At 41.1% G+C, this 15,581-nt stretch overlaps 1 protein-coding gene across 8 annotated transcripts in view; it reads right to left on the bottom strand.

Moving 5' to 3' along the window:
• Cdk14 (cyclin dependent kinase 14) overlaps nucleotides 1–15,581 on the bottom strand; it is a 591,789-nt gene that overhangs the window by 365,674 nt on the left and 210,534 nt on the right. For all 8 annotated transcript variants that reach the window (XM_075956305.1, XM_075956306.1, XM_075956307.1 and 5 more), the window contains one exon: nucleotides 9,089–9,183. In XM_075956305.1, the coding sequence (XP_075812420.1) occupies nucleotides 9,089–9,183 (95 nt within the window). The remainder of the gene's footprint in view (nucleotides 1–9,088; nucleotides 9,184–15,581) is intronic.

The raw sequence follows: 15,581 nt of genomic DNA, 5'->3' as shown, positions 1-15,581 counted from the left end.
GCCCTTAATAGGCTCACTAAGTTTGCTCATGAACAGGTGGACTCTGGCATCCAAGCCCATTCAGGTCCATTATCACTGGCTTGATCTGGCTGATCGAGGGCTAGAAGAGCCCTTTGAGAGTTAGTCTCCTATTGGAGCCACATAAAACCCAGAGATACGTGTGTCTGTCCACGACAGGCATGGGCACCAGCAAGGGGTGGGAGGCAAAGCACTGCAGGGAGAGGACCATGCATTCTGTCTCTGGGTCTCCTGAGGAACATGCCTGATTGCATAGAGATTGATGTGCAGAGGTACTGACATAAAAACCCAGACCCTCTCCTCCCCAAAAGGACACCTGTAACTCTGAAAAGAAAATTCTTCCACCAAGTTGGAAAGAAAATTCCCTCACCAATTAGACATGGGAGGATCGGGCCTCTGCCCTCCCACCCACCCATCCACACACACTGGTTAATGCCCACTCATCTACTAGATGAGCTTTAACTTGCCTCATTCTAATACCTAAAAAGGGTGGAGAAGCCGGAAGCAAAGACCTGTATTTTTGAGATCCGTATTTTGTTTACAGCCATCTTAAGCTCACAAGATAAGTAAAATATTCACATTTATCCCCTCTGCAGGGTAAATTCGGCCTAGGAAATCAAGCTGGTATCTTATCTCCTAGTGAGACCTGCAGGCCCCGGGCTTTAGAAACAATAAGCATTTCCTTTGTTAGTCAACAATCACAGACCCTCAGTTTTTCCTTACCAGCTAGGGACTCTCTGGACCTGAATTCCAGCAGACCTGACTCCCCCCCACCCCCACCCCCTTGCCCATTTGCTATATAACAGCTTCTGAGAAATAATAAAGCAGGGCTTGATCAGAAATCCTGTCTTGTTGTCGTTTTCTGTGTCTCTTGCCCTTTCATTCCTCTCCTCCAGGTTTATCAGGAACCCCCGTTCATATCCTGCTGGCCGGGATATTCCTCCACCATGCTGACATCAGCTTGACTGGACCTGGAAGTGCCTAAAAGGCATGGCTCTGAGTAAGTATTTCTGAGAGTCTTTCTGGGACTGGGATGGGGAGGCCCACCCGAAACATAGACAACACCATCCTGCAGGTTTGAGGTTTGCACCCAACACTAAGGGAAAAGGGGACAATACCGCCGGCAGCACTCACTGCTCTCTGCCTCCCAACTGTCACCTGTGTTGAGCTGTGAGCCAGACAGGTGCACCCTTCCTCAAGCTGCTGTGTCCCTTGTCTTGCCATAGCAACGAGTAAGTTAACCAATGCATCATTAAGGGGGATAATTATAAATAAATAAATAAACATTGGTTGGCTAAACTTCAAAAATATCAACAAGGGCTAGCAAACTAGGTAAAGTCCGTAGTCACCAAGCCTGGCTGAGTTTAATCTTCAGGACCCACAGAATGGAAGGAGTGAACCCTCTCCCACAAGTTGTCCTCCCACAAGTTGTCCTCCACAGACACACCACGGCATATGTGCCCGACCCCACCTCCTCTGGGCACACACACACAAACAAATGAACAAACAAATACATTATATTATAAAATGCACATCAAATCCTGGCCTGGGAAAGTGTGTCCACCTGAAATCCCCAGCATTTGGGATCGCAAGGCCAGAAGGATTACTGAAAGTCCAAGGGCACCTGGTCCACAGAGTAAGTTCCAGACTTTCCCCTCAGAGCTCAAAGAAACTCACAGAATGAAGGCTGAGAGACTTTAAGAGCCAGAGGAGATGGGGGTCAGCAGGCGGATGAGGCCTCGGAGTGAACTGTCAAGGCTCATACGACTCACACAGACTGAAACAAGCACAGGGCTGACTCCGCTCTGCACCAAGTCCTCTACATATTCCGTATAGATTTCAGTTTACTATTTCTATGAACTTCCCAATGTGTGATTCTTGTGCCTTCTCTTGGACTCTTTTCCTTCTGTTAGTGTGCCTTGTTCAACATGGATGTGGTAGATTTTGTTTTGTCTTTGTATATTTTATTGAGTTATATTTTGATTTTTTATCTTAAAAGAAGACTGTTGTGAATGCACCACCAAGTTGGAAGACTGAAAATGAGTAACTGTTAAGGACTAAACAGCGTCCTCCAAGAAAAATATATGTTTCCATTCTCACCATGCCTAAACTTAGAAAGGGACATTATATGACCACATGGTCTTGGGGATTGGGAAGATGGCTCATTGTTTAAATGCCTGGTATACAAGCATGAGGATTGAGTTTGGATCCTCAGCACCAATGGAAAAGCTGGGAACAGAGGCACACAACTGTGATGCCAGAGTTGGTAACACAAGGACAGGTGATCCAAGGAGCTTACTGGCAAGCTACTCTAGCCTAAACGGAAGGCTCCAGGTTCAGTGAGAGACCCTGTCTTCAAATTAAGAAGAGCAACAATGGAGAACAATATCTGATATTGTCCTCTAACCTACATATACATATGCAGCGGATAGTCATCCATGGATACATATATACGCACATATACATATATGTACACACACACAAAGAGGAAGAGTGAAACAAAAACCAGTCATCAAAGAACCATCAGGATAAAGTGAAGTCACTAAGAAGGACATTCATTCCATAGGATCTATGTCCCGACTCAGAAGAAACACTGGCAGAGGCAGACAAGCATACTAAGCAGACCGTGGAGATTAAAGCAGACTGTTTCCAGTGTGATGAATGCACAAGAGAGAAACCACAAGATCACCACACCCTCCAACGCTAGAGGGAGGAATGGAGCACACTCCCCTCAGAAGACCTGGAAGGAGCAAACTGCCGTCCCTTGACCTTTCACGTCCCGCTCCACAACTGGAATAAAGACCCAACAAAAGTCTCATGTTTAAGCCACCAAATGGGTGCTTCTCTGTTTTGCCAGCTGTGGCCAGCAACCACAATCAGGCTGGTAGTAAAATCTAAACATGAAACCCATATATCAGCACAATGAACATGTGTGTGAAATCCTCACAGATGGAGAATCACAGGAATCTCAAGGTTCAAGCAGCTTTTCTGGAAGATGATGAAAAACTGAGGAGAAGGCTAAACAAAAAGGTTCCAAGGTAGAATCAGGGCTACTGAACTTGAGGAGAGAATGTTGAAGAGTGCAGGAACAAGCTCCCAAGGTTTAAAAGGCTCCTTTAATTGTGTGCCACTCTAGGAACACACCAAAAGAACTCAACTCTTAAATTCTCTTGTAGGACAAGTGCATAGCTGTTGTCTTATCCAGACCTTGTTACATAAAAGGAAAGGAGCCAGGCAGCCTATCACTTCTTAAATCTGGTGAGGGGGCAACGGTTTTCATCTCCTGCTGGAGGAAATTAAATTCTACCTGTGACCAGTAGTCTTGAGATTTCTCAAGGAATGCTGATGAGATAATTTAAAAACTGCTGGAACAGAAGCTATCAACTGTCCAGAATCATCCTTCTCAAAGAGTAAAGGAACTGGTGACGTCTTTTTTACATTCAGGAACAATAAATGGGAAAATGTTCAATACTCTCTGGGATTTTGAAATAAATCGGCATGTTAAACATTTAGTAGTTATTCACCTGCACATTAGCTGAAGGCATCTTTTGTGGGCAGGCAGTTCTAAGAGCTAGCTTCCATACCATCAAATAGTATGTTTGCTTTTGTCTGAATCACAATTGAAACAAGTCAGGCATATGTGAGTACCATCTGGATTCTTCAACAAGGACCAAATCTTTCCAAGGCTTTACAGCTTGGATAATAAGAAGGAATGGTGTCGTGATTAGGAAAAACAAAATGTCTTACAGCCAAGAAGACATGAGCTCAACATGTGTTGCTACTAACAACATGTGTGAGCACAAGAAGTTGACGAAAGTCCATGCAGCAAGACTGCTGAGATGGAGATGCTTGTGATGCAGGTATCATGCAGACCATTGCAAGAGGTAAATAAGATAAAAATAAATAGTGTGGTTTATACCAAGTAATTGCTTCATAATGACTAGTTAGCATCACATTATTGGTCTTAAATGTAAAATAGTTTTATATAATGACTACTACTAATTTTCTTTAGGAAAGAATAAAAAGCTTGGGATGCAACCTTAAAGTGATATCTTGTCTGTACTTCAACAAATAAAGCTTGTCTGAAGACCAGAGGGCAGACAGACGGGAAGAGACATGGCTGGGTGGAGAGAGGAATATAAGGAGGGAGGAGACAGGAGCTCAACCCTTTTTAATTTGAGTAATTAGCAAGGTAAGAGTGGGCTGTGGCTTGCTCCTTTCTCTTTCTGATCTTTCAGCATTTACCCCAATATCTGGCTCCAGGTTGTGATTGCTAAGGCCAATCAGAACTCACGTAACACAACCTCTGCAAAAACTAGGTTGGCTATACAAAGCATTACTCTAACCTTCCATGCATCAAGCTGCCTGGTTAAGTCATTAATAGTATAGTTCCCTGGCTCTACTTTTTTCCTTGCCCTATCATGGGACTCCATATTGAAAAAATAAGCCCTTTAATAGCACTCACAGTTAGCACAATTACTAACCTTAACACTATATTTCTGCATTTCTTAGCACATAATCTTCATAAGGAATACTTAATCCTCTTTATTTAAAAACCCTGAAGAAAAATGAATACACACACTCTTACCCAAATTAGATCTAAATTTTCCATTACATGTTCTGTTTCAATTTTCTGTCACAGATTTTATAAAGACATTATAGCAGGGATGGTTTCAAAATTATTTTTAGTATCATTTGGTAAGGTTATTAAGGTGAAACAAGGTTTTTGCCTTGGGTTACTCCTAAAACAGAAGCTTCCTATAAGCTTCTTGTCACTGAATACAGTCTCTTCCTAACATTCAGAGATGGGAAAGTGTGGGAGAAGGGATCCTCAGAAATATGTCTGGGAAGGCTTTTTAAAAATCCAAATCTGGAAAAACCTGTGCTCCAGCAAACTGGAAAATCTAAAAGAAAAGAATAGTTTTCTTAATATACAACCACCTACAAAAGTTAAATCAAAATCAAATAAGCAATTTAAACAGACCTAAAAGCCCTAGTGAAACAGAAGCAGCCAATAAAATTCTCCCAAACAAAAAGAGTCCAGGGCCAGATGGTTTTGGCATAGATTTCTACCAGACTTTTCAAAGAGATATTGCCAATATTACTCAAATTATTCCACAGTATAGAAACAGAAGGAACACTGCCCAGTTCACCGTAGGAGGCCAATTCCTCTGCTATTCAAACCACATAAAGACCCCCCAAAAAAGCTGTATATAGAAGATTCAAAATAGATGTGTATTTATCACCCTGCACAAAACTCAACTCCAAATGGATCAAAGAACTCAATATCAAACTAGATACAATGAACTACAGAGAGGAGAAAGTAAGGAATATCTTTGAACTCATTAGCAGAAAGCGAGAGACCTTGGAACATGCTAACCCAAAACAGATGTCTCCATCATATCCCTCTTCTCAGAAAACCCCACAGAAGTGTAGGCAGAAAAAGCGCAGGACCCCGAGGTAATGGAAGACAGCAGGAAAACCAAGCCTTCTAAGTCAACAAGATGAACACACATATAAGCTCAGCATGCCCAGGGCCTGAACAGGTCTGCACCAGATGGGGTCCGAGAGCTGAGAGGAGAAGTGGACACGCGCCTGCATCCCTAACCCAGAAGATTATTTATAACCACTTGTGAGTGAAGATTTAGGTTTCTCCACGGGAATCTCATTAGGGAGAGAGAAATCACTCTTAAGGGTAGGCCTCATGCTCCACATCAGGTAGACAACAGAGAAGCTAACTTAAGGCCATCGTTCTCTCTCTCTCTCTCTCTCTCTCTCTCTCTCTCTCTCTCTCTCTCTCTCTCCTGCTCTCCTTTCCTCCTTTCTATTTAATTTTATCTTTTTACATTTTCTCTGCTTTTTTACCCTACAGGTCCTTACGCATATATCATGGTTTCTGATTTGTAGCTTTTATCGGACTCCTTGGTATACTATTGAGTGGGTCTGTGTCTATGTTTCCTGTGCCTTTTCTGAGGCTCTTCTCCTTCGGTTTGTTTTGTCCTATTCAGGTGTGGTGGTCTGGGTTTTTTGTTTTGTTTTGTTTTTCGTTGTCATTGTTGCTGTTGATTTTTTTTGCGGGGGGGTGTATGTTTTACTTTATTATTATCTTCTAGAAGCCTGTGCGTTTTCTGGTTGAGAAACAGAGATGGAGTAGATCCAAATAGAAGGGAAGGTGGGGAGGACTTGGGTGGAACAAAGGGAGGGGAAGGAGTAATCCGGTTATATTATAGGAAAAACTTTTCAATAAAATAGAACAAAAAATTCTAATGTAAAATCACTTTGAAACTTGAGAAAATCAAAGTTATCATTATTCAGTCACTAATATTTGTGTGGAAAATTCATTCGGATCGAAACATTCTCTTCTGGATGAAGAGGCAGGCTCACGAGATTTGGGGACTAAAAACTGCTTCACAAGGCTCCTCCGCAGAGTAAGGAAAGCAGTGAACAGTCATAGGGCAGAGGAAGCTGAGCTGTCCAGCTGACTGCTAGTCTGCCTGAGATCTCCAGACAGGCATCTTTCAGGAAGCTCCAAGGCTGAGGGAGGGAGGGCCTTATGGCGCTGTAGCTGCCTTTGAGGCACCCTAAACAACAAGTATCTATTGCCCAAATTCCTGCAAGTTGTCCTAATAAAGATACTGGCACTCCCCCTGCCCCCGCCCAGTCGCATGTGCACACACACACACACGAACACAATCTGTCATTTAATCTTAAGAAAGTAATAGAGGAGGAGAACTGTGGGAAAGAGGAAAAGGTGCTTCTATATGTGGAACTTTATGCCAAAGGAGACAGGTAAAAAGGAGTAAAATAAAAGCTTACAATTTCAAACTAAAAGATTTGGGAAAGGTGGAGTAAATGTTTAATACAAAAGGATGTCAACAATGACAATACGTTTGGATTTAGATCACTTATATTTATTCGAAACCCTAGAAGTCCTTCAACCAAAGAACGGATAAAGAAAATGTGGCACATTTACACAATGAACTCAGATGTTAAACTAATGATATCATAAAGTCTGCAGGCAAATGGATGGAACTCGGAAAACTCATACAGAGGTCACCCAGACCCAGAAAGGTAAATATGGAATATATTCTCTTCCATATGGATATTAGCCATTAAGTATATGATAACCACACTATACTCTGTAGACCCAGAAAGGTTAGGTATACAGACAGGGTCTAGAGGGGACACGTAGATTTATTTCCCTGGGATAGAGGAATAGGATAGACTTTACGGGTGAACTTGTGGCAGGTGCGGGTAGGAACAAAAGAATTAGGTAGGGAGAGGGAGGGGAGGGAGAGTAGTGGAAAAGAATTCAGAGAGAGCTGAAATGGGGGGGGCATTTGAAGAAAGATATGGAAACGTAGTTCAGTGGAAACTTCCTAAGATATATGACGGTGGTCCTAATAATGGGGGATATGGAGTCACCTATCCACCTCTTGTTGCTAGGAACAGGGACTGGATTGCATTCAACTGACTTATTGGCCAAGGGTGATGTAGGTGTTGCTTTCTATGTGTTGCTTTCATTGATTAATTAATAAAGAAACTGCTTGGCCTTTGATAGGCCAGCCCTTAGGTGGGTGGAGTAAATAGAACAGAATGCTGGGAGAAAGAAGCCGAATCAGGTAGTCGCCATGATGCTCCCACTCCAGACAGACGCAGGTTAAGATCTTTCCTGGTAAGCCACATCTCGTGGGGCTACACACATTATTAGAAATGGGTTAAAGCAAGATATGAGAACTGGCCAGTAAGAGGCTAGAGCTAATGGGCCAAGCAGTGTTTAAAAGAATACAGTTTCCATGTAATTATTTCGGGGCATAAGCTAGCCAGGCGGCCAGAAGCTGAGGCGGCAGGGAAGCAGCCCGTTGTTCCATACTACACAAGGGGATCACACAAAAATCCCCAAACAATCCAGGCTGATGCTAAGACAATGGATTCCTCTCTGCACACTGACAGTGGGGTCTCACTGCTGAATACAACATCCATACAACTCACTGAATATGGAGAAGTCCAGCTGCTACCTACCCGGAGCCTTCTTCACCCCTACATTCTAGGGTCTTTGGTGCAAGAAGACACTCCGAAGGTTCACAAGAGAGAAGCATGAAACACCAATCCCGACATAAAACCTTTGACCTACAATGTGACCAGATACGCTAGGGCAACAGTAGCCCCGAACCTTTAGGAGAAGCAATCAATGTCTGGTTTGACTAAGGCCTACTGCATTAGACAATCCCTGACACTGTTGGGTGATCAAGAAGCAGAGACTAGAGCGCACAGAGACCTAGGGTAAAACAAAACACTACTGATCTAAAAAAAAAAAAAAAAAAAAAAAAACTCAATAAAATAACTCCTAATGCTATTCTGCTATACTCAGATCAGAGTCTCACTCAGTCATCATCAGAGAGGCTTCCTTGACAGCAGACAGGAAAAGGTGCAGAGAAAGACATTATTAGAGACAGAATCTAAATGGGATGTCTCCATTAAATCCCTCCTCTCAGAGCTCAGAGAAAACCTGGGCAAGAGGAGGCAAAGAGTTAGAAAGAGTGTAAGGCCGGAGAGAATGGAGGCCATCTGCAGAACAGACCTGCTGAATCAACTAAGAAAAGCACACATGAGCTCACAGAGACAGGGCAGCAGCAGGCACAGGGCCTACAGAGGTCTGCACCAAGTTATCTGTGCATATAGTACAGAGTTTAACTCAGTGTTCTGTGGGCTCTTCGAGTGTGTATAGTCAGCATATATTGTATGAGAAAATAATCTATTTTCAATAAATGGGGAAAATGAAAAAAAATAATAAATGGTAAACCACCATGAGAAATTAACTGCCTCATTTACCTGGAAAATAATTCTCATTTGAGGATTCTAGCTCCATTGAGAAAAAGTAAGCTATGTGAAGAAAACCACTTCCATTAGCTTTTAGACTTGTTTAAAGCAAGGTCACAAAAGTCGGGAAACCAAATAGCAGGAAAATCTACCCTGTGGTAGATTTGAATTTTTTAACTATGCTGCTATTTACTATTAAGAGAACAGATACCCTGCACATATGACTTGTTCTTTAAAATATTTAACTTACTTGCTTTTCCCTTTGTAGACTGTTGCATAAGATCCTTCTCCTAGTTTCTCCAGTTTTTCATAGGAGTCAGCTTTTCCAAACTTGGGACTTGTTGGCTAAACACGAAACAGCGGGAAAACAAAACATTGTTTCAGTACCAATTTGTTGACAATGAGTAAGTAACATTTTCTGATATCAGAATATTTTTAAAACAAGGCAGTAAACAATCATTGTACAAATTCAGAATATACAAACACACAGAGAATTATATTTGCCCATAATCTAACCAAGGTAGCACTGTAAATATTTTGATATAGCATCACCCAAGGCTATCTTGCTGGAAATTGTTTGTTTATAGAGATGTCGTGACATTCAATGTACATGCTTTAGGACCTGTGTTCTCACATTCAATGTGTTATGAACGTTTTCCACATTTGGCATAATATTCTAAATTATAGATAAATAAACTGGTATATGCAGATCAAACATACTCTATCCGATATTTTTATACATCCCATTGATGTAGAATAATTATTACTTTGTTTCAGCAGTAGGGGAGGGACCAAAAGAAAATTTTGTGATACATGAAACTTGTACAAAAATCACATTTGACTACCCACAAAGTTCTATTAGAATGGTCATCTTAGCTATGACTTTCTAGTTATAATGAGACTGTAGTTACTACATGTATTATACAGCTGCTGATGCTGGGAATACTATGTTCCTCTACAGCATCGTGACTGTATAACACTTAGTCCGAAAGTCCTCCTCCAACATATTTCATCAGTAAATCACATAGATAACGTAAACTATTTAGAGATAACTGATCATTCTAACCTTGCATTCTCACAGGTCATAAAATTGTTAAGGACTGACCAATGAAATCGAGGAGTGTCTGCACCGCAAAGGGGACGAGCATCAGAGTGGCGAGATGGCCGACAGGATGGGAGAAAAGCTTTGCAACTGGATATGTGGTAGAGGATTAACACAGGCAATAAAGAAACATGAAAACCCATCTAATCAGTAAATAGGTGAATAAATAGAACTGTTCTCAAAGGTAGAACTTCAGACAGCCAGTGTGTGGAAACTGTTCAACACCCTTAGCCATCAAGAAAATGCAAATTAAACAACACTGTGATGCCATCTCACCCATAAGACCGGCTGTCACCAGGAAACAGCATGACAAAAATGCTAGGGAAGTTTCATGCACTTTTACGCTGGTGAGAGTGTAACCTGGTTGTTTTGCTATGGAAGGGAGGCACTCACAATACACAAGATGAGCAGCAGATTAATTTGATGAGAATATGGTCCATACACACAGTGGAGTTTTATTCAGCCATAAAGAAGGTGAAATAGAGCACCTTCAGGAAAACTAATAGAGATTTTCATTAACATGATAAATCTGATGTAAAAATAAAAATGATAACATAAGCAGCACAAGTCAGACTCAGAAATACATGAACCATATTTTCTGTCATATATGGACACATATTTATGTGTGTGTGTGATCCCATATGTAGGACATATACAGATATGAAATAAGAGAGACTATGATGAGGAAGGAAAGGGAATAAATGGGGGAGGGCAAAAAGAAAAAGAAGAAAACACAATGCCCCATATTTTCCCTCATATGCAGAATCTAGACTTGGTCACACAGATGTGAAAGCAGAGGAGAAACTACTTACAGGGAGAAAGTTGTACACTGAGGTTGCAGGGGAGAAGAGCAGGGAGGTCAAATACAGAAAGTACAATGATACAGATGAATGACAGGTCACAAAGAAGCCCATGACTTGCATTCCAACTGCAGCAATGAATTAAAAATGAAAATAGTAAATACGTTCTCTTGTCCCCTGCCCACACCAAACGCAACACAGTGACTAAAGATACATTCTTCAAAACTAACAGTTCATGATCTTGAAAAAAGAATTATCTAACCAGACATTTTGAGGAATCTTGAATGGTATAATGCAATTGGGAGTAAAATTTCAGAGAAATGACCCTAAACCCATGTGAAAACTATTAGATTAAAATAGCAGAAACCTTTACATATACATGAGAAAGGTAAGGTGAGACTTAATTTTATAAAAACAGAAAGGACAGAGGAGAATGAGGTCACTGAGTTAGAAGGGCCAAGCAAAGACTCGGCCAACATCTACAAAAACGACAATGTACAATTACAAATGGCCAACAAATATTTATAATTGCATTCAGCATCCCTAGTCATCAGAAAAATGCAATTAAACCTAAGGGTATAACCATGGCTTTTTTAAACAGTTTTATTTTAATGAAAATATAATTATACCATGGCTTTTTCGATCCAATCAACAGAAGCAAGCGAACGAAATAGAATAAGCTGACAGGTTTCTCAAATAAAAACATGAGTACAAATCCTAAAGTCGCAGTTCACAAAAGATGAAACCAAGAAAGAGAAGCATGGAGGTTAATGGACAGGGGAACTAAAACTCTTATAACAGGGCTATCAGTAAGAAGGTAAGCATGGCTTTGAAGTTACTGTATGATCAATATTTAACCAGCATAAAAAAACATGTAGTGAGTATTGAATGAGAAAAAAGGTATAGTTAAAACAGCAATAAACTCAGGCTTGAAAAAAATTCTCACCAGACACTTCAAGGAGCAACTACATCTACGTAGAAAAGTTAATCAGAGATAACAAAATGACAAGGAATATTTTATAAAGTTAATAAGAAGTGATTTGGCTGGGTGTGGTTAGCCCTCCAGAGACAGACATAGAGGGATCTCTGTAAGTTTGAGGCCAGAGAGACTCTGCCTCAAAACAAAACAAAACAAACAAACAAAAAAAAAAGAGGCAATGATTGTATCACTAATAGTGCAGCAGTTTGTGTACCCAGTGAGAGATATGTAGACACTGCAACTTTTATCACCTGAGGCAAATAATCAAGGCATTAACCTCGATAACCTCGACAGTACTTCATCACAAGGCTTGGCTGGACTAGTGCAAGAAGCACAAGAAGGCAGAGAGAGAGAGAGAGAGAGAGAGAGAGAGAGAGAGAGAGAGAGAGAGAGAATCATGTTGAGAATTCTTGAATCAATTAGAACAGAGAGTAGACACTAAATAACTCCAAAGTCACAAATTTTAGTATTTTTCTTACATCTTAAAAGTCTTTGCAGGGGCTGGAGAGATGGCTCAGCCGTTAAGAGCATTGCCTGCTCTTCCAAAGGTCCTGAGTTCAATTCCCAGCAACCACATGGTGGCTCACAACCATCTGTAATGAGGTCTGGTGCCCTCTTCTGGCCTGCAGGCATACACGCAGACAGAATATTGTATATAATAATAAATAAATAAATGTTTTAAAAAAAAAGTCTTTGCTACATTTATATAAGTAAGATGTATACATTTTAAATAAATTGAGGAATGAAGGGAAAAAGAAAGAAAGAAAGAAAGAAAGAAAGAAAGAAAGAAAGAAAGAAAGAAAGAAGCAAGAAAAGGGAAATTAGACAAGGGATTCTAAAAAAAAATACACCAAGTATTAAGCCCAACTACATTAAAGATTACAATAAACATAAGTGAACCACCTTTGGCAAATAAAAGCTCACAGATTTGTGATGTGGGGGATCAACAATGTTGATTCAAATGAAGATTCAAAAGCAGAATAAAGAGTATACCTGAAAATAAAGAAGGGGGGAAACCCTACCATTTGGAATTGAGTTTTGGACAGCCTAAGGTGTAGGGATTGAATTTCATTCTTTCCCCCTTAACACCCAGGGTTCTCAGGCCCATTTGGTAATGTTGCTCATCAACAGATGAACGGGTAAAGAAAATAGAGCATACACACCAAATGGAATTTCATCCAGCTAGACACAAAACTGACATCATGAGATTGGTATGAAAGCCAATGAAACTTGAAATTTTGTACTGAGGTAATAACCCAGGGACAAAAAGACAAACGCTGCATATTGTCTCCCACGTGTATGTCCTAGCTTCCCTCCACTCCTCAGTTCCACGTGTTTAACGTGGAGAACCTCTAGAAAGCAGAAAACTAGAGAGGAGACATTGCACAGGGCAGGGCACCTTAAGGAAGAGGGGCAGAAGGGACACATATAAGCACAGAAAGGGTGGGAAACTTGGGGCGCACAGGTTCAAACAGAAGGTGGGAGAGACAAGAGGGTGGGGAAAGAGATAGTCAAAACAAGGGAGGTATGAAAAACCACAATCTGGTAACCCAATAAAAAAGCATAAAATATTTGGCAAATACTGTCCAAGACCAGACAGGGCCATTCTTGGAAATAATGAGTCACTAAACAAAAACCCTATTACCAAGTGTGGGAAACAGGTTCTTGGTTGCTCACAAAAACTAGATGGTGAGGCCCTACTGCTACAGGCATCACATGCCTTGGATGCAAAATAAGGAGCTTGAGCCTGCTCCCTGCTGGCTAGCTTTCAGGGGTGCTGGAGAGTCCTGAGGTCTGTTGAAAGAGTAAAAGCATTAGTGATCTGACCCAGCTGTGGACTCTACGAACCATGAAACCAGCCTGTCAGTCAAGATGTGCCCATTGGCACAATAGTGGTCCGCTCTTATGGGGGATAAACAACTGCTTCTGACTAGATTGGATGTGTGCTCACAAGAGAAAACCCAGGCCTAATGCCATGCATCTGATCAAAACCCCATGACTGGAGAAGACTTTTCTCCCCAGGAGGGGGCGAAACCTACTGCTACATTGCTCAGATGGCACAGATTCAAGCCACCTTCTAAATGTCTATACTTATGCCCACATGCAAGGGCCACTCTCACCCTTAGTCAGAGAAGCTTTGCTCTGTAGTGAGTGAAGGTGAATGCAGAGACCCATGACTCCACAAGACACTAAGAATATTGGCTGATTAAAGACAGTTACAGCACCCTTTTAAGGTTCAAAAAATAGTTTTGGAAGTGGGGGCTGAATGAATGGATGATCTGAAAGCTAAGGAAAGGATTGCAAACTGAGGTCTTCTAAGCATGGCGAGGCCATGGCAATCACAAACTCACAGTGCTGTGCCCACTGTATTGGTATTTACAAGCCAGGCCCAGCCAACAGTCAGTGAGTAGAGAATGTGCTCACAGGCTCCTGCACTTAGTGGTGAACGACTGTCAGTAAAGAGGCTGTGGGGGAAGGAGAGGCATAGTAGCCAGGTGTACCCACTGATGAGCAGGTCAGCAATCTCTAATGCCTAGTTTCCAATTCAGGTTCACAAACATGCAGTTAAAGTCTGCTGGACACTAGACAACAAGTTAACTAATTCATTAAGAAGAGTTGTGTATTCTGGCCTTCAGGCATACACACAGACAGAATATTGTATACATAATAAATAAATATTTTAAAAAAAAGAGTTGTGTAGGGAAGGGGGTATGGCTGGCAGAGCTGGAAATGAGAAGGACGAAGTAACCAGCATGTTTTATATACATGTTTCAAATTTTCAAGACCAAACTTAAAAATAAAAAAAAGAAGGAAGAAAAATGACAAATGAGCAATACATATGTTTAACAGGGTTCAACATCTTTTGACATCAGAAAAATGCAAATAAAAATAATTGTGAGATTCCATCTCACCCCAATAAGAATGGCTACCATCAAGGAAAAAGACATTTAATGCTAGTGACGTTATGGGAAAAGAGTAGCCCTATTCACTGCTGGTGGGAATATAAACTGGCTCAGCACCTCTGAAATTAGAGAGGAGGAGGAAGAAGAGGAGGAGGAGAAGGAGGAGGAGGAGGAGGAGGAGGAGGAGGAGGAGGAGGAGGAGGAGGAGAAGAAGAAGAAGAAGAAGAAGAAGAAGAAGAAGAAGAAGAAGAAGAAGAAGAAGAAGAAGAAGAAGAAGAAGAAGAAGAAGAAGAAGAAGAATCACTACTACTTGACCCAGCTATGCCACCAGAGTTCCTGCACCCAGAGCATTCTGCACCCTGCCACAGAGACACTGGCACAAATATTTCATTGTTTCTGCATTCACAATAGCAAGAAAACACAACAATGTAGACATCCAAACACTGGTGAATACAAAGAAAACGAGGCACACATACAATGGAATTTTACAAATCCAGAAGGAAAAATGATGGATCTGAAATACCTATATTAACTGAGTTGATCCAATATCAAAAGACAAAACTACATACTCTCTCATATGCAGATTCTGGCTTCTAATTTTTATTATGTGTATTTACATGGGAGTGAGTATGGCTAAAGGTCGTGAGACTGGAAAGGGGATTTGGAGAGTGGAAAGAGGGTTTTGCTTTGTTTTGTTTGTTTTTTGGAGACAGGGTTTCTCTGTAGCTTTGGTACCTGTCCTGAAACTTATTCTGTAACCAGGCTGAGGTGCACGTGGGAGGCAGAGGCAGGAGGATCTCTGTGACTTTGAGGTCAATCTGGTCTGCATAGTGAGATCTAGGGCAGCCAGAGCTACATAGTGAGATCATGTCTCAAAAAAGAAAACAAGAACAATTCCAAAGATGGAAGGAAAAAAATTTAATTTGTCAATTATGACATCAACTTTTTCTAAGTGTATA

This window comes from Microtus pennsylvanicus, chromosome 22 (assembly GCF_037038515.1).
Source record: "Microtus pennsylvanicus isolate mMicPen1 chromosome 22, mMicPen1.hap1, whole genome shotgun sequence".
NCBI classification, from domain to species: domain Eukaryota; kingdom Metazoa; phylum Chordata; class Mammalia; order Rodentia; family Cricetidae; genus Microtus; species Microtus pennsylvanicus.
The sequence above is the reverse complement of the archived record's forward strand: the minus strand, read 5'-3'. Positions and strand labels throughout refer to the sequence as shown.